At 36.8% G+C, this 18,240-nt stretch overlaps 1 protein-coding gene across 7 annotated transcripts in view; it reads left to right on the forward strand.

The window, feature by feature from the left end:
- Positions 1–18,240, forward strand: part of LOC119778063 (ryanodine receptor 1-like) — an 81,561-nt gene that overhangs the window by 54,263 nt on the left and 9,058 nt on the right. For 2 of the 7 annotated variants that reach the window (XM_038277145.1, XM_038277154.1), the window contains 18 exons: positions 3,084–3,254; positions 3,345–3,404; positions 3,527–3,661; positions 3,810–3,922; positions 4,015–4,111; positions 4,187–4,299; positions 4,393–4,444; positions 4,548–4,640; positions 7,678–7,777; positions 7,859–7,938; positions 8,024–8,100; positions 8,209–8,282; positions 9,873–9,890; positions 16,317–16,397; positions 16,501–16,589; positions 16,814–16,942; positions 17,029–17,133; positions 18,082–18,163. In XM_038277145.1, the coding sequence (XP_038133073.1) occupies positions 3,084–3,254; positions 3,345–3,404; positions 3,527–3,661; positions 3,810–3,922; positions 4,015–4,111; positions 4,187–4,299; positions 4,393–4,444; positions 4,548–4,640; positions 7,678–7,777; positions 7,859–7,938; positions 8,024–8,100; positions 8,209–8,282; positions 9,873–9,890; positions 16,317–16,397; positions 16,501–16,589; positions 16,814–16,942; positions 17,029–17,133; positions 18,082–18,163 (1,669 nt within the window). The remainder of the gene's footprint in view (positions 1–3,083; positions 3,255–3,344; positions 3,405–3,526; positions 3,662–3,809; positions 3,923–4,014; positions 4,112–4,186; positions 4,300–4,392; positions 4,445–4,547; positions 4,641–7,677; positions 7,778–7,858; positions 7,939–8,023; positions 8,101–8,208; positions 8,283–9,872; positions 9,891–16,316; positions 16,398–16,500; positions 16,590–16,813; positions 16,943–17,028; positions 17,134–18,081; positions 18,164–18,240) is intronic. The other 5 variants (XM_038277161.1, XM_038277179.1, XM_038277171.1 and 2 more) reach the window with 3 other exon arrangements.

Genomic DNA, 18,240 nt, shown 5'->3' on the forward strand with positions numbered 1-18,240 from the left:
TTGATCTTTATAATTGACAAACATTTTACTTAACGAAAAACAACAGACGGGTATAATGTACTCTCACTATGATCTCTGAAGTGTTATCAGGATTTTAACTGGAACATTAACATTGATTGGATTAAACTCAACTTGAACATTTAAGCTGCAAGCACTCGAGAACGGTTTAGTGTAAAGTGATTGATAGAAAAAAAATATAGTCAAGATTGTCAGGGTTGTTTTTTTACAACCCTGAAAGAAAAGCTAAAAAAACTTTATAAATTAAAGGCTATTTTTTTTTTGTTTTTTTTAATACATCATTTCGACTCTAACCACAGTTAAAACACAAAACTTTGATAGTCATTGAAGGTCCGGGCTTCACTAAAAATCACCTAATGTCTTCTGTAAATTACACTAAGGGATCCATCGTGCTGTTTATGTGATTCTCTTCCAAAAACCGTGGAAACCCTGAAAGAGTCCTTCGCATTCTGAACAGTGTTAAATACCACAACATTTTTAATACAAATATGGTCGCCAGAAAATAGATAATCACAGGGTCATCCAAAAGAATAATGATGATAATGATTCAAGATACAGAAAAATTAACATAAAAAGATAAAAGGTTCAGAAATCAGCTATGTTCTATTATTGTCTCATTCCCCAAACTTAAATAATTTACATGCAGAAAGCCCACAAGGTGAGCTAAACAGACAGAGCATAAGAGAGCCCGGTGAATGGTCTCTAAAGAGAAGGTGAGAAAAGCGAATGGTCAAAGACTTCTTTCTGTTTATTCTAAGTGTAAAAATAAATTATTGCTTTTAAAAAGTGGCAGATACAAAGTATTAACAGTATTGGCATCAACACTTGTTGCATATTAAAAATGAGTATTTCTTAACATCCCCCACTAAATGAAATCTTTCTCACACAGTCATTAGATCCATGAACAGATGAAACCATGTCAGGTTGTTTTTCATAGTACAAACTGTAATAGTGTTTTGCTGAACATTTATTTATCTTTTACTGCTTTAAGGATGGAAAACATCAACGGTTTTATAGAGCATGTATAATGATGGAGGAAATATATTCATATCCTAAGGTACCTTCGTGTACCACACATTAGACCTCTCATATTAATCTGTCAACTTTGGAGGAATCCAGAAAGAGCAGCTAACAGAAGAATTGAACTCTTACAAAACAAAAACGCATAGTTTGAGAAGTGCACAGTGATATAAACCAAAAAAACAGATGTTTGGTTGTTTAACTGCATGCATCATACAGGTTTAACATGAACACATATTCTCTAACAACATACAATATTATAACTTTTAACAAAGTTAACAAGTAAGAGTGCTTAGAGAATACTAAATGGGTACCTGAGTGAATAATTTTTTTTGCATGCTCATGCTCATGTAAAAGTGATATATTTGTTTTAATAAGATCCATTCTTTTCAGACTTCCTCTCCCTTATGACACCACTTTGCTCTCAAGTTTTCTTTGCACCCACAGTTTATCCCTCTGAGCTCAGAGAAATAGTAAACACATATTTTGATTGTTTTTCTAAAATTTATGCTCAAATGTAATATTTTACCTATGCATAACAGTCAGATCTTTACCAAGAATCCTAAATTATGTTAGTTAGGCATTTCTGTTGTTATCCAAGTAACCTGCTTTAAAGTCTGCAGTGCCTTGCAGAAGTAATCCTACTCTTTAAACACGTTTTCATACATTACAAACACAAACTTGTCCAAAGACTAAAACAAGAACCATATGATAGCTAAGTTCAACGGCTGTAATGTTTTGAATATGTTTTACGATTAGAACTTGCAAAGCGGGATGTGCCTCTGTACTCTGATAAAACGTGCATCAATTTGCCTTTCAGTTAGTAGCTGTACTTGTGTGTAATTTATTCTCAGAATAATTCCAGCCACAGAGGTTTTTAAGAGAGCTATAGTGAAGAAAACTGCACTAGGAAGACTAAGAAACACACCAAACAGCTCAGGGATAAGGCTATAGCTAGGACCAATGGTAGGTCTGCATGACCTGCAGAAATCAACTGCACAGGAGCAAGAATCTGTCAACAGGCAGAACTCATCTTGCACAATTTTCTACCTTCACTTTGCCTCATCAGATGGAACTTTTTGGGCCAAAATGTCTGAGGAAAATGTCCCATCACCATAGAAAAACACAGCGCTGGAACAATCATGCTGAGGGAAGGTTTTTCTCTGGTAAGGGAGCTTGTAAAAGCTGATAGGGAGCTGGATTGAGTCACATAATCCATAAAACATAATCCTCAAATTACCCATTAGAAACTCCAAAAGAATTGAGACTTGAACCTTTTCATAATTAACGCCCTATTGCAGCATTATTTTTATAGTGGTTTCCTCTACTCCTATACTGTTTACATTCTGATGCACTCTATAATTCCATCATTGTAAGCTGTAAGCAATGTTATTTCATTCTGTATAAACTCTCGGTACACAATAACAATAAAGTTGGTCTAAATCTAAGACCAGGGTTGAGGTTCGGCCGCACAGCACCGTAGTAATTACTGAAGGGTTTATAGCAATACTTGATCATGTTATGATTTTCCAGACCTAAATCAGATTAAGAACTGGTGGCGAGACCTTAAAAACGTCTGCTCACAATTTTCAACCAATATAACTTTGTTAAAGACATTTTGAATGGAAGAGAGGCCAAAAATATATTTTTTTCTAGCAGAAGGAGGTTCTTCAAAGAATACAAATATTAAGATTGAATATGACTCAATGACGCACTTGCACAATGCATGCAACTCTTTTAAAAGACACCGGAATGGGACTTGTATGAAGTGGTGGGACATTTTGCAAGGCACTGCAGTTTTAAAACATCAAAAAGTTTAGGTTATTGTTAAAAAAAAATGCTTTTTTTAAGTCTCAGTTAAGACTAAAAATTCCAACTTTCACATGTAAATAGATGTATCATACATAGTAATCTATCTTTTGAGAATTGCTATTTTCTGCTTTATGTTCTATATATAATGAGGTATGCATGTCCAAGGTGTTACAGTTCAAAGATTATAGGGAATATTATGAATTCTTTTGGTCTGATGTGGTTCCTTTTCCCAGGGTGGAGGCTCAGACACCGAGCGCACCAAGAAGAAGAAACGGGGAGATCGTTACTCTGTTCAAACATCCCTTATTGTTGCTGCCTTAAAGAAGATGCTCCCCATAGGCCTGAACATGTGCTCTCCTGCTGATCAGGAGCTCATCAACTTAGCCAAAATCCGCTACTCTTTAGTAATGTCTCTTTATTATTTATTTTGTCTAGTAACTATTTAGTTATGGAGATAGCTGTTGCTCACAAAGCTGTTTGTTTTTACTTTACAGAGAGACACAGATGAAGAAGTAAGAGAGTTTCTGCAGAACAACCTCCATCTTCAGGGAAAGGTGTAATATCTGCCACTGTGACCAAAGGGTTATTTTTTAAGATTAAAGGTTTGGCATGTTGGTCAATAGATAATTAGGAATTTAGCATCTGAGGAATGTCTGTGTCCCTTTTTTGTGGAAAGGTGGACAACCCCTCCATGCGCTGGCAGATGGCCCTGTACAAAGAGATGGCAGGAAAGGCTGAAGATGCTGACGCTCCAGTGAAAGTTGTGAAGAGAGTACAGGAGGTGTCCGCTGTCCTTTATCACCTGGAAGTGGTGAGTGGTCCAGAGCAAATGTTCAATGTTATATCATCTGTTTCATTGCTGTTTTACCTTCAGTGTCTCTCTTCCTGTAGTATTTTATTGCAAAATATCTTATTATACTGGACTTGCCTTTAGTGAATTTGATTTCTGTCTGTAAAAGACGGAGCATCCTTTTAAGTCCAAGAAGATGGTGTGGCACAAACTGTTGTCTAAGCAGAGACGCAGAGCCGTGGTGGCCTGCTTCAGAATGACACCGCTCTACAACATTGCAAGGTAAGAAACCTAAACTTATGTTAGACATTTACTGAATGGGTCGAACACTTATGATGGCTAACAGACATATTGTCCGACTCCTTTTCTTTCAGGCACAGAGCTTCAAACATGTTTCTTGAGGGATACAAACGCAACTGGATTTACACGGAGGGTTTCTCATTTGAGGACAGGATGATAGATGATTTATCTGTGAGTGACTCATGTTTTATCTGGATGAGGATTTTCATAGTTATCTCTTACATTTGCTTGTCCTCTAATGTCTAGAAAGCAATGGAGCAGGAGGAGGTAGAGGAGGAAGAAGAGAAGAAAGAAACAAAACCGGATCCCCTCCACCAACTTATTCTCCACTTTAGTCGAACAGCCCTGACAGAAAAGAGGTCAGTCAGACCCCCAGTGGTTCACAAGGGTTGATTCACTCAGAATGCTGTCTTGTCATGACTCAACATTGTCCTCTTTTCATTTAATTCTAGTAAACTTGATACAGATCATCTCTACATGGCGTATGCGGACATTATGGCAAAAGTTCGTCCAAACATTAAACCCCAGCCATGAGCTTTGATATTTGGTATCGTGTTTTCTCAAAAACTAAAATAATTTTTGCTATATGTCATTGTCTTTATTTTAGAGTTGCCATATTGGTGAGGAAGAAGAAGGTGGAGACGAAATGATGGAACAATCTGAAGATGAGATGCCCTTTGAGGTGCGACAGTCAGAACTGGTAATGGGCGGCCAGGGGCTAGGGACCAGACACACGGTGGAGCGGTAGACTTCAATGCATCGAGTGACCTCATCATCGGAGCATTTACACCACAACCACATCTCTCTCTTTCTTTCTGTCCTGTTGCGTCATCTTTATGTGTTTTTTGACAGCTCTGCTTTATTCATCACTAGTTTCCTAATTTACTAACCACAAAGTATTAACTGTGGCAAGTCTCTCCCTAACCTTTATTTTGAGTTGTTTATTTAGTCATTCAAATATAGATTTATTAGTGCGCTTTCACTTTTGTCTCTGTTCTGCTAGAAAGCAAAGTTAATGTCTCCGAAAGGGACAAAAAGTCATATAGAAGCTACAGAAACAAAATATCCCAAAACCAGAACATTTCCACCATTATTGAGTGTCAGTATGATAAGTTTTTTTTTTTTTTCTTAAGTGCGGTAAGTTTTATCTCAGATAAAACGAAACGCAGCTTCTTAAATTTCAGTGGTTTCCGCAAGACATTGGGGATTGTCAATGTGTGGTTGGGTAACAGTGAGAAATAACATACAGTATTCACATTAGTCTTTAAATAACAGAAAAATGAAAGTAGTAATGAATGTCATAATTTCCATTATTTGTCATTTATCCACTATTAGTTTAATCAATTTCAATTTATTTTACTGGCAGCGGATTTTTTTCTGTCTGTATATACATATATATCTCCCCAGGTTATCTTTATCCAATATTAAAATGTATCGATGATCTGAAACATTCAAGTGGGAAAGGAGAAGGTACTTTCTTTAGCTTTAACTAATGTAACTGCAATAATATCCAATAATTCTCTTTCTCATGGCTTTTTAAACCTATAAACTAAACCTATGAACTAAGATTAAAATGTAAATGTTTTTGGGTAAAGGATACAGTATGCAAGAAAAGGTTGGAGCTATGTTTATCTGATTTTGCTTCACTAATAATAATGTGTGGGCGGGGCATAGCTGGCAACCCTGGCTGTGTTGGAGCAGGCCATCACTGCTTTCCACGCGAGTATCAGGCCGTGCACTCATTTGTTCCCCCTGTGCTGACTCCATAAGCTCAAATATCAGTCCAGTCAGCTTTATCCCTTTCCAATAGGCATTTCTGTGCTTTGTCATGACATATCTTTTTGCACAACTAAAAGGTTTATGAGTCCAAAAACGGCTTTAAAATGTTTCCAAACACTTACAGCAAACTGGGGAGTCAGACATGCTAAAATTGAAAATTTTTAAACCAATCTGAACCCATAAAATATCTGAAGATGCTTTGATGCGCAGTCATTCCTCCCAGTTTAAATTGAAATCTATTGTTTCTCTCTCTCTCGCTCCATCTAATGTCCCTCACCTTCATAACAGCCGTCTTATTAACCGGATGCTACTGACCAATTCTTCCCTCCCCCACTCACATAGCCAACTGACAGACTACAGTGAAAGCCAGGATAGCACAGCACCATTTCAGGTCTGTCCATGTAAACAGTCACCATCTTTAAAGGTTGGTAAACAAACAGCTTAGTACACTTCCATGGCACAAGGACGACACTATATACAAGCGCAAGAGTTGCACTCCAGCTGCACGACACATAGTGGGTTGAGCATAGATGTGGGTGGGAGGGTGGTTGTGGGAGGGATGGGAGGGAAGGGTAAGTTTAAAGGTTTTGCACTTTGATTTGAAAGCCATTGTCCTCTTGCAATGTGATTTGATTTAGTATTAAAGATGGCTCAAAATGTTTTTTTTAATGAATAATTCCTATTATTCCTTACACTGCAAAAAAGGTTTGTCTGAAAAAAAAAGATATAGACATAAAGTCTGAGGGAAAATGTACTCAAAACAAGTGAAATTAACTCGTTATGCATTAAAATGATTTCACTTGATAAGATTTCTTGAGTTAAGATTATAGCGAACAGTTGGAAACCTCAAAAAGGAAATTAACCCCTAAAGCAAGATAAATATTCTTTGAAGTTTTGTTGTTGTTCTTTTTTTTAAAAACCTTATAACTTGCAGTGTAAATAAAATGTGACCATAAAATGTAACGTAAAGAGCGAAGAGGTCGGTGGTCGTTAGCCTTTCTGCAGGGCAAATTGTTAACAAAATTCCCAAATCTGAGACACCACAGGATCTATACAGGGTTTATATGCTAAGATGGGGGGGCTGTTTTCTGTAGTCCAACACTTGCTCAAGTGAGCAAGCGTGAAGAATTAGTGCAACAGTTCCTTTACTAATGATCTGAGCTGAGAGTGTGTGTAAAAGACAGACATTTTAATAGTAGATATAGCAATAATAGAGATAGATCCTAATGCTAATGCATGTAAAAGAAAAATGTTAGTAGAAATACCTTAATCATTTGAAAACATGTTGCACTTATTTTAAAAAGTAAAAAAAAACAACCTTAAAGCCAAAGAAACATACTATATTTCTTATTTCATTTCAATCGAGTAAGAACATTTTATAGATGTAATTTTCATGATGTTGAACTTATTGGAAAAATGTTGAGTAGACAGAGTAAAGACCAGCTGCTTATGGTGCATATTAACTTTTTCTTAAGATTGTGCTCTGTAGAGTATTACAAGTACAACAGGCCAAATTAATCAATTGATTAGTCATTGGTTAATTAATAAGTAAGGCTCTTGGTCAGCTACAAGTTGGCTGCTTATCAGAAATGTTACCTATAGCTTACACAGGGTTATCAACCAGAATGCTAGGTGGCATTTTTTTAAGTCCTTCACATCATGGCTGACCATGTTTTTGACAACAGCCAAGCAGCAAAATTTGTCTCTCTGGTCAGCAGGGGAAAAACTTTCCTCCAGCTGAACAGCAATACACAGCAGCAGGTGGTGGACGGAGGTGCTGTGTTTATCTATGCTCCTTACAGTCAGAACATTTGTCCATCTGGAGCCAATTACTACCAGTCAATTATATGTGTACATCAAGTTATGACAATAAAAATCCCTACTTTTTTATTTTGGTTATTTGTGTGAAATATTTCACAATCAAATATTCATAAAGATTATTTTTTTACCCAACAAAGGAAAAAGAAATGGAGAAGCAAAGACTTCTCTACCAACAGTCCAGACTTCATAACCGTGGAGCTGCAGAAATGGTCCTTCAAATGATAAGCGCCTGCAAAGGTATTCCTGAACACCGTCTTTAATTAGGAGTCTGTTTTACCTCAAAACCTCCTGTTGCTTGATGCTTTCTCTGTTTTCTAGGTGAAACTGGCCCAATGGTTTCAACAACCCTCAAACTGGGGATTTCTATACTGAATGGGGGAAACACCGAAGTTCAGCGGGTATGCTTTTTTTTCTTAACAAACCATTTATTATTAAAATTATGATACTGTTTTAAAACTGGATTTCCTTTCAATGTGTTAACAGAAAATGTTGGAGTATCTAAAAGACAAAAAGGACGTGGGCTTCTTTCTGAGTGTCCAAGCTCTAATGCAGACGTGCTGGTTGGTTTGCTGAGCTTAAGCATTTTCCTCAGGAAAACAATAAATTAGTTGTTTAAATCTAACTAGTTAGAACTACACAACAACATCTAAGGTCTATGTTTTATGCAGCGTTCTGGATTTAAATGCCTTTGAGAGGCAAAACAAGGCAGAGGGGCTTGGCATGGTATCAGAGGAAGGAACAAGTAAGTTTTTCTTTCTTTCTCTAGAATCACCTTTTTACACTTAAGATGTTTAATATAAAGCCATTAAACAGGAAACGTCATAGCTGTTTAATATATTTATTGCCAAGTCATTAAATTACCATATTATGGTCATCTTTGCTATCTTTTCTCGACAACAGGTAAGATGCAACATTAATATTCATGTGAATCCAAAATAAATGCAGTATATTCTACTTTCTTCTATTTTTGTGATATGCTTACCATCTTCCAACATTAAAACCTAAATTTGATTTGATAGAATGACCAGTTTGCTAACAATAAGTACTATTAACACAGTGGAAGTGATACTGAATTTAGTCGAAATCATTTCATTTGTATGTCCATTAGTGTGCCGCAGCATTTGGACTTTACCATAGTGTAGTAATCTAATTCTGGAATACAATTATTGTGAAGAACACAGGACACAGTATTTAAGGCAGACAGACAGTTATATTTCTCAAAATGTGTTTATTTAAAAATGAAGGTTTGGCAGTGGACTGCTAGGAGGTCTAAGGCAGAAATCTCTGCAGGAGGGAAACACAGGTTAGTGACCATGTTATTTTGGCGGTGTGTGATTACACACATGTGCGTCACTAACCTGATCTTGAAATTCAGTTCGTGCCCAGAGGAAGAGGTAGATTCTAGCCGCACAACTGCAAACACGATGCGATTGCTGCCCAGAGAGTTCAATATGCTGAAGCTTTGAAGACTGCAGAACTGTTAGGAGATCAGATCCAAACAGACGAAGAAAGGCAGGACAATCCAAAAGACAAGCCAGAGCCAACCAGGCCAGAAGATCAGCGTTCCACAAAGGTACCAAAAGAAAAATCCTGGTCGGTGTCAGGAAGCAGTTCCAGGGTCTCCAACAGGCAAAATCCAGCAGGAGTCCAAAGACAGGTCTGGCAAACAGATCAGACCGGGAACAGGCAGACTCAGAGGTCCAAAGGCAGAACGGATCAGCATCAGGCTGTCAGAAACAAAATAATCTGGTACTGATGACTGGTTAGAGGGCTGGTTAAATAGGAGCAGATGAATTAGATGAATGGTAATGAGAAAATGGGAGGAATTTGGCAGGTGAATGAAATGAGTAATCCAGCCAGTCATCGGCGCCAAGATCATGACAGAAGCCGGTGTCTAGCACGTGCTCAGGATTCAGAACCAGCAGATCAGAAGCCAGAACCACCTCTTCCCCTGGGCAAGGACTGAACTTTAAGACCAGGTTAGTGACTCATGCGTTCATAATCGACCTCTACCTGATTGACATGGTCACTAGCCTGTTTCCCTCCTGCAGAGGTTTCTGCCTTAGACTCCCTTGCTGCTCACTGCCAATCCTTAATGTTTAAATGATAACATTTGAATTATTTGATTGTCTGTCTGCCTTGAATACTGGGTCCCCTGTTCTGCAACTTGACAATTAGTAATTTCAACCAAAAAGGAATTTGTTGTGGAATGTTGTTAATATCCTCCCCAACCTCATCTCTTAGTCCTCTACTGTTGTCAACACACTGTTCCTCTCTCCCTTCCCCATGATCACTGCCACCCTTCCCATGTCCCTCCTTTCATGGTCCTCAGACATGAACCTAGATCGGGGTAAATCATCATTCTCTCCATTGGCCTCTCTGTTCTCTCATTCCCCTCTCTCTTTCCTGTCTCACTTGCTCAATTCTTTTTCTATTGATAATGACTCTAATGAAAGGGTATTGTCCATCATTTATGTTTGAAGCGCTGGTGCCCTTCCTCCGTTATCGAGGCCCAAGGTGCCGCAATCCAATAAAGATAAAACTATTAAATAATTATATCAATTTTAGTTGAAACCAGATGTTATTTCAGTTGCACCATGAGGAATTACGTTTTTTATCCCACTTTGAAAAAGAATACCACGTGAACTATAGATATTATTTTGTATCACACTTAATTATTTCCTCCGCTTTGATGGTTTTGAACCTCATCTTTCTTTTAAGGCAGCTCTCCAACTGCCCAGAGAAGGTCAGTCTGCTCATTATAATGGGCAGAACCAAATCGATTTGAACATATATTTGTAAAGCAATCTAAAAAAGAATTATATTTTCAATTTAGCCCCTTTTATTTGAAACCCTTAAAGGTCAGGCCCTTCCTGCATGAGACACTTCACCCACATTGCCTTCTGATGGTGATCAGAGGGCCTGGTGGTGGCATCTGTCTACAGCAGCTTTGCCCCATGGTAGTTATGGCAACAGTGCCACAATCCAAAAAGTAGAAATATTCAAATAAATATTTCGATGTAGTTGAAAACAGAGGTTTATATGCCCTCTTTAACAAGATACACTATATTGCCAAAAGTATTTGCTCACCCATCCAAATTATTGGAATCAGGTTTTCCAATCACTTCCATGGCCACAGGTGTATAAATTCAAGCACCTAGGCATGCAGACTGTTTTTACAAACATTTGTGAAAGAATGGGTCGCTCTCAGGAGCTCAGTGAATTCCAGCGTGGAACTGTGATAGGATGCCACCTGTGCAACAAATCCAGTCGTGAAATTTCCTCGCTCCTAAATATTCCACAGTCAACTGTCAGCTGTATTATAAGAAAATGGAAGTGTTTGGGAACGACAGCAACTCAGCCACGAAGTGGTAGGCCACGTAAACTGACGGAGCGGGGTCAGCGGATGCTGACGCGCATAGTGCGAAGAGGTCGCCAACTTTCTGCAGAGTCAATCACTACAGACCTCCAAACTTCATGTGGCCTTCAGATTAGCTCAAGAACAGTGCGCAGAGAGCTTCATGGAATGGGTTTCCATGGTCGAGCAGCTGCATCCAAGCCATACATCACCAAGTGCAATGCAAAGCGTCGGATGCGGTGGTGTAAAGCACGCCGCCACTGGACTCTAGAGCAGTGGAGACGCGTTCTCTGGAGTGACGAATCGCGCTTCTCCATCTGGCAATCTGATGGACGGGTCTGGGTTTGGCGGTTGCCAGGAGAACGGTACTTGTCTGACTGCATTGTGCCAAGTGTAAAGTTTGGTGGAGGGGGGATTATGGTGTGGGGTTGTTTTTCAGGAGCTGGGCTTGGCCCCTTAGTTCCAGTGAAAGGAACTCTGAATGCTTCAGCATACCAAGACATTTTGGACAATTCCATGCTCCCAACTTTGTGGGAACAGTTTGGAGCTGGCCCCTTCCTCTTCCAACATGACTGTGCACCAGTGCACAAAGCAAGGTCCATAAAGACATGGATGACAGAGTCTGGTGTGGATGAACTTGACTGGCCTGCACAGAGTCCTGACCTCAACCCGATAGAACACCTTTGGGATGAATTAGAGCGGAGACTGAGAGCCAGGCCTTCTCGTCCAACATCAGTGTGCGACCTCACAAATGCGCTTCTGGAAGAATGGTCAAAAATTCCCATAAACACACTCCTAAACCTTGTGGACAGCCTTCCCAGAAGAGTTGAAGCTGTTCTAGCTGCAAAGGGTGGACCGACGTCATATTGAACCCTATGGATTAGGAACGGGATGTCACTTAAGCTCATATGTGAGTCAAGGCAGGTGAGCAAATACTTTTGGCAATATAGTGTATATACATTTAGCTTGCTGCCATTAGTGTGTGAATGTGACCATGAATGGGTGAATGACTGAATGTAGTGAAAAGGGCTTTGTAGTACGCTGATATAAAAAGGCATTGCATAAGTACAGGTCATTGAATTTGGTTGACTAACTGAAATATAAAATAAAGTTATAAAAGTTACATTTAAACATTTGTTTATACAAATATATGTATCCTGAAATAATTCCGTAAGCTTATCACTCAAAATGGATTAAAATTTGAATGAACCCCTTATTGAATTATATAGTAATTTAAGATATCAATAAATTTATATTTATTTTTTCCATTAGCATTTAGAATTTGATCTGAAATATAAAACATATTAACATTTATTCATCCAGCTATGTTGTTAAAGTAAAGGCACCTTTGGCACTCGATACTCTTTTTTCCATTTCAAAATGAAATGAATGGAATCCATTATTTTACCTTCAGCCACATTTTCTACCTAAACAACTAATTCACCATCAAACTCTGATTGCACACCCTCGTATGATAAGCTTAGATGGAGATATGTGGGTTACTTAGAGGTCATTTGCTTGCCCCACTGTTTTGCCCCGATATAATACTGGATTCCCTTCAACATTTGGATTGGAGATGCACCAATGAGGCATTAACCAATAAATTCTTGTTTCCTTTTATGTCTGATTATGATGTCTGATTTTTTTCTTTTTTTTTTATCTTCTAAAGTACCGTACTACATACTAAATATGTTTTTCAACAATACTGACTACAAAACAAAAACATCACCTGCTGGTTCTATTTTTTAGTTTTCAAATCCAGTTGGAAACCAAGGGATTATAGTGTTTGATGCATCAGATATTGTTAGCATTGATCTGATTTGTACCTACAGAAAATAAAGGGTATCACTCAAAGCATGCTGATGCATTGACAGACTGGGAAAGAACAGGGCATTTCCTTTAAAATGATTTCATCCAGGGCCAAAATAAACAGGCATTATTTTTTTAGTAGTTGCTCTGCGGGTCATAGCCAGTCAATAGAAATTAGATCAGTTTCTATTTCTGGTTAACTGATTGGTGCATCGCTAATTTTGATGGACAGTGTCCTCTCTGATATCTAACTAACATGTCCCATGTTATTCTGTGTTTGTGTATGTGTTCATTTTAGAGAGAGAGTACACTGCTTTGGGAAAGGATCTTTTATGTAAATCCAGATTATAACAGTGCCACTAATTAGTCAAAGGAATGAGTTGATCCAGTTAAAGTGTGAACTTGTCAGGCACAAGATGTTTGATCCAAATTCTTTAGCTTTAATTTTCTATATACAGATTTATCAAAACTGTTGACCTGAATAGCCACCAGTTGCTAAATCATGAGTTAACTTCAAGTAAAACATTTGTGTTCTTATTTAGGGGGTTGGTTAATTGGTTCATTTTCAATCCCACTCTGTCCACTTTACTGTCTGAAAAAAATAATCATTAAGCAGGATCATGCTCAGATCTAAAGAATTTCAAGCAATAGGAGACATTAGACACCTTACAGTTCATCTGTCAGTCTGGATCACAAAGGTCCAGCTAAACCTAAGGAGAGGAACCCAAGAATAGCTCCAAGACAACCAACTCATCTAGGTTTGCACAAAATAACTTAGAACAACATGTACAGCTCCATGGGGTTCCCTTAACCTGAGGTAAGGTTGGTGCTCATGATTCAACAATAAGCCAACAATTTGGCAAGAATGGCATCCATGAGAGAATCACAGGAAAACAATTTCTGACAAAAGACAAACAAAACAATAAAAAATCCAGAGGTTTTGTTTCATCTGCCTTCACACCTTTTGTAAAAACTACGACAGCCTTTCTTAAGAAAGCAAAGGTCAGTCAGATGGCATCTTGTGTTACACTCTCAAAGATATTTCAGCCAAATCTTCAGATTGATAAAATTTTATGAAATAACGAAATTCACTGAATTCTTTAAAGTACATGTGAATTCAATTCACATGTACTTATTTTAGACTATTTTAAATAAGCATCATGTACTGCAGATTCATTAATCAAATAAAGCTTATTTTTTAAAACACCTAACTGTCGAGATTATTAATTCACAATTATTAAAGTATACTTACTCAAAAAGAATACTAATGAGTGTATTTAGTTCGAATACATAAAGTATATTTGTATTAATTAAATAATAATCAGGCTACCTTTATGTGATTCAACAATAAACTTTATGTTTTTGAAATAAATACACTTATTAGAATTATTTTTGAGTAAGTATACTTTATTAATACTAAATTTATAAACCTGATGATTATAAATTATAAATAAGGTTCATTGTATAAATGAATATCTAAGGTTTATTTAATAGTTTTTTGTTAAAACTGTCTAAAAAAGTTATGGGATTTTTTAATGTAATATGCACTACTAGTCCGCTCACTGAATAAAGGCAAAATACATATTTTGCTCTTTTGGTTAAGCAGTATGACAATGATCCAAAAACAACCCAGAAAGTCCAATTCTAAATGGTGCAAAGAAGAAAGTGAAAATCTTAGAGTGCCCTGATCAAATCTTTACTTTTAATCTGGCTGTGATGCTGTGGCTTGACTTTTGAGGTTGTTGAGGCTTTAAAGCCCGTCAGTGTGTCTGAATTAAAACAATTTGCTTAAATTCGTCCTCAATGAGGGAAATAAATTAGGTTTTCTGATGATTTATAGATGATCTGAGTGTGAATAAGAAAACAAAATCGGAGGAAAGGCTTAAGGGGAAAAAATTTTTTTACAACTAAATTTGCTACTTTTAAATGTTGCAAATGTAAATGTTTTCAATGTAGAAATGCTCAACATAACAAGATAAACAAAAGTATTTTATGTGCTTCTGTTTTACTGTTTGATAAATTTAAAGCACTTTAAATTGTCTTTGCACTAAATTGTGCTAAATAAACCTTAGATAACAGGTCTTAGAAACCGAAAAAAAAAAAAAAGAAATCTGAGAAAGCAATTTGTTTTTCCTTTTTTGGACTAATGAAAAATTAAAACCTTTTTGCTTAGTGACATTTTATCTTCAAACTTTGTGACTATTTTTAGATAATAATAAAATAGTTTCAGCATTGGCAGTAAGCTATAAAAGAGATGTTTTATAGCAAGATATTTTTTATGGGATCCAGCACCCTGTGCCGTACAGGGGACCGTTTCACGAAGCAGGTTTGACAAACTCAGATTGAAATAGTCATTTAGATAAAAAAAAGAAAAATCATTTTCAAATATCAGGAATACATATTTAGCAATATTTACACCTATCAAAATGGCTTGGCTTCAGATTGAGCCTGTAGACTCAGTAGGCTGTAATTTCTTTCCCCCCTCATGGAATTAATGAATCTATTTATGTGTAATCTGAAAATAATTTCAGTAGTTCTTCATGTATTTCAAATATAAATCAATAAAAATAAAATGATACGCATGTCACTCATATAGAACAAGCCACATAATTTCTATCCTGTCAACTGAGTTGTAGAATCCTTTCCCTATATATATTTAATTTTTAATTCTCAGTAAAAAAGTGCTGATCATTCTTTAATTAGTTCCTTGTCAACCGGACATGCAATGTTTATTTTAAAGGTAATGTGTATAAAAGACCTAGTGAATGTTTTTTTTTTTTTTTTTTTTTTTTTTTGTTATGCACAAAACTTTGACATCAGTTGAACTAAATCAGGAAATAAAATTGGCTGTTAGGAGAGCAGAGATAGATGACACTCTTAGTTTACTGAAGAAAACCTGCTACCAACCAGGTTAGCTCTAGGGAAATGTTGCTATGGTGACTGAAACATGTTGTGGAAACTCTCTTTGTAAACCGGAAAAGTCAGTTTCCCTGTTTTCAGATTTAGAAAATTTAGAGTTTTCGTTTTCAGTAAACCTGCTTTGTGAAACGGACCCCAGGCTTCATCAGCAACTGGCTTCAGCTTTTTGATAAAAGGTTCACATTTGGAGCAATGTTTGAGATCCTTTTTGCTCAGTTATTCTCATTACTTTAAGCATTCTATATTTTTCCTTCTTCTATGATACATTTTATTGTTGAAGTTTTTTGAAAACTGTAAAATGCTTAAATTTGCTAAGCAGTGGATTCTTATTTTAGTTTCCTTTATATATGTTGTCAATGTGGCTGCTTTCTATAGCAGCTTGTTTTCACGTGACTTGTTTGTATGTGGCGTTGGCACTTCATGTATGTTGATTGACACATGACTGCATCCCTGTGTCCTTAATACTGTCATTTATTTATAACTCTCTATAAGAGGTGGCGGTTGCAGTATGTGACACTAAAACCCATTAATCTATGATGGTAAGTTAAAAAAAAGGAATTTTATTTTCAAGAGATTTGTTTATTAGTTACCTGTAATTCTTTTTTGTTTGTTTGTTTGATTTACTTTATAATCTAGGCGAACTTCTGTTCTTTGACTCACTTGTTTATGTGCATAACTCTTTCTTTGCAGATGAGAAAGTGATGGCCGATGATGAGTTCACCTGTGACCTTTTCCGCTTCCTGCAGCTGCTCTGTGAGGGACACAATAACGGTAGGAACAACTCGCATTTCAGATTCAAGCTGGGATTAAATCAAATCATTAATACATTCCATCAAAGGTAGACTTTCAAAGCTGAATAATCTTGTTTATGCAGATTTTCAAAACTACCTGCGGACGCAGACAGGAAGCACAACTAGCATCAACATCATCATCTGCACTGTGGATTACCTTCTTAGACTCCAGGTACTCTTTCCCATTAATCTGCTCTACTCTGCACAAGGTGAAACTTAAAGAAATGAAATTAGTAGTTTGATGTTGGTGAATAAAATATCCCTAAAAAAGCAGTACAGATTTATTTATGATCAGACAAGCAGACTTTAAAAGCCTTTGTAGAATTCATTTTCAAATGTGACAATGCATTTTACATTTATTACAAGATTTTCTGTTGTTGTTGTTTGTGATTCAAGGAATCTATCAGTGATTTCTACTGGTATTACTCTGGGAAGGATATCATCGATGATCCAGGCAAAAAGAATTTCTCCAAAGCTATGACAGTGGCAAAACAGATATTTAATAGTTTAACAGAATATATTCAGGTACCTTTTCAACAAATTAGCATTTCTGCTATATTGTTTTTTTTTTGTAGAAAATGTATAACAAACAGAATTTTTCTTTTCTGCAGGGTCCATGTACAGGTAACCAGCAGTCTCTAGCTCACAGCAGACTGTGGGATGCTATCGTTGGATTCCTTCATGTGTTTGCCCACATGATGATGAAACTCGCACAGGTACACAAGTTCACATACACATCAACTGCAGATGCATTTATCGTGTATTTATTAGTTTTTTTCTTCCAAAGAAAGCTCCTTTAGGCTTTGTAAAGAACAGTCATTATATTGCTTAAGGTTAAATGTGACCATGCTACATGATTAGAATAAAACATTAAAAAATAAAGAAGCATGCTATTTTACATTCTAGAGTCCATTTTCTGGAGTTAGCACTCATAGGAGTTGGTGTTTCTGTGTTAGGAGCATCTGCATATATTTGTCTTTGTTCTGAGATTTCGAAAAAGGTTGCCAGCATTTCCACCACCAACCATCACCATAGAGGATAAGAGGGAGTAATTTGTTGAGTTTCTTTAAGCCTTCCTGTTACCTGGTAAAAATCATGCTCCCTCACTCTTTAAGTACTGCCAGAATAAGCAACATACATGTCTTTTCATAGATAAGAATGCAAATAGATTCTTATACCTCTGTCATTTTACTTTTAACAGTTATAGTAATTGGTATAAAAAATGAATCTTCTCCCTGCAGTAATATCCACATTTACTGACAAGTTGTTGTAAACCCACAGAAGGTCTGACCAATTGCAAATTTAAAGATCTAATGTTTGGATTACAACTGGTCTGCCAACAGCCACTGAGTTCTCTCTGAATCTTCAAGATAAACTTAGAGTTACTTTTGTCTGATGAAAGTTTTTTTCATTTAAATTACGAGTAAAATAATCTAGTAGAAGGTGGAGTTTTTCAGCTCTTCTATGATCCATTGCTTATATGTTTATATCAAAATGCTAAAATACAACTCTTTGTTGCACTCAGTTGAAAGCTTTGAAGTTGCACTTTTCCTTCTTAATCATCTTCCACACTGCAGGGTGATAACTTACATGTGCATTGTGTGACACCTTTTGATAATTCTTACCTTTGTGTTTGATATATCTGCATTTCTCTATGTCTACAGGATTCTAGCCAGATTGCTCTACTAAAGGAGCTTCTCGACCTCCAGAAAGACATGGTTGTTATGCTGCTCTCACTACTGGAGGGTAAAGAAACCTTCATAAATTGCTATATAAGTTTGATCTAAATACCTTTAAAGCACCCACTTTATTTTTTTCTCATA

The sequence above is a fragment of the Cyprinodon tularosa genome, unplaced genomic scaffold (genome assembly GCF_016077235.1).
Source record: "Cyprinodon tularosa strain WSP-4 unplaced genomic scaffold, ASM1607723v1 ctg101, whole genome shotgun sequence".
Classification (NCBI taxonomy): domain Eukaryota; kingdom Metazoa; phylum Chordata; class Actinopteri; order Cyprinodontiformes; family Cyprinodontidae; genus Cyprinodon; species Cyprinodon tularosa.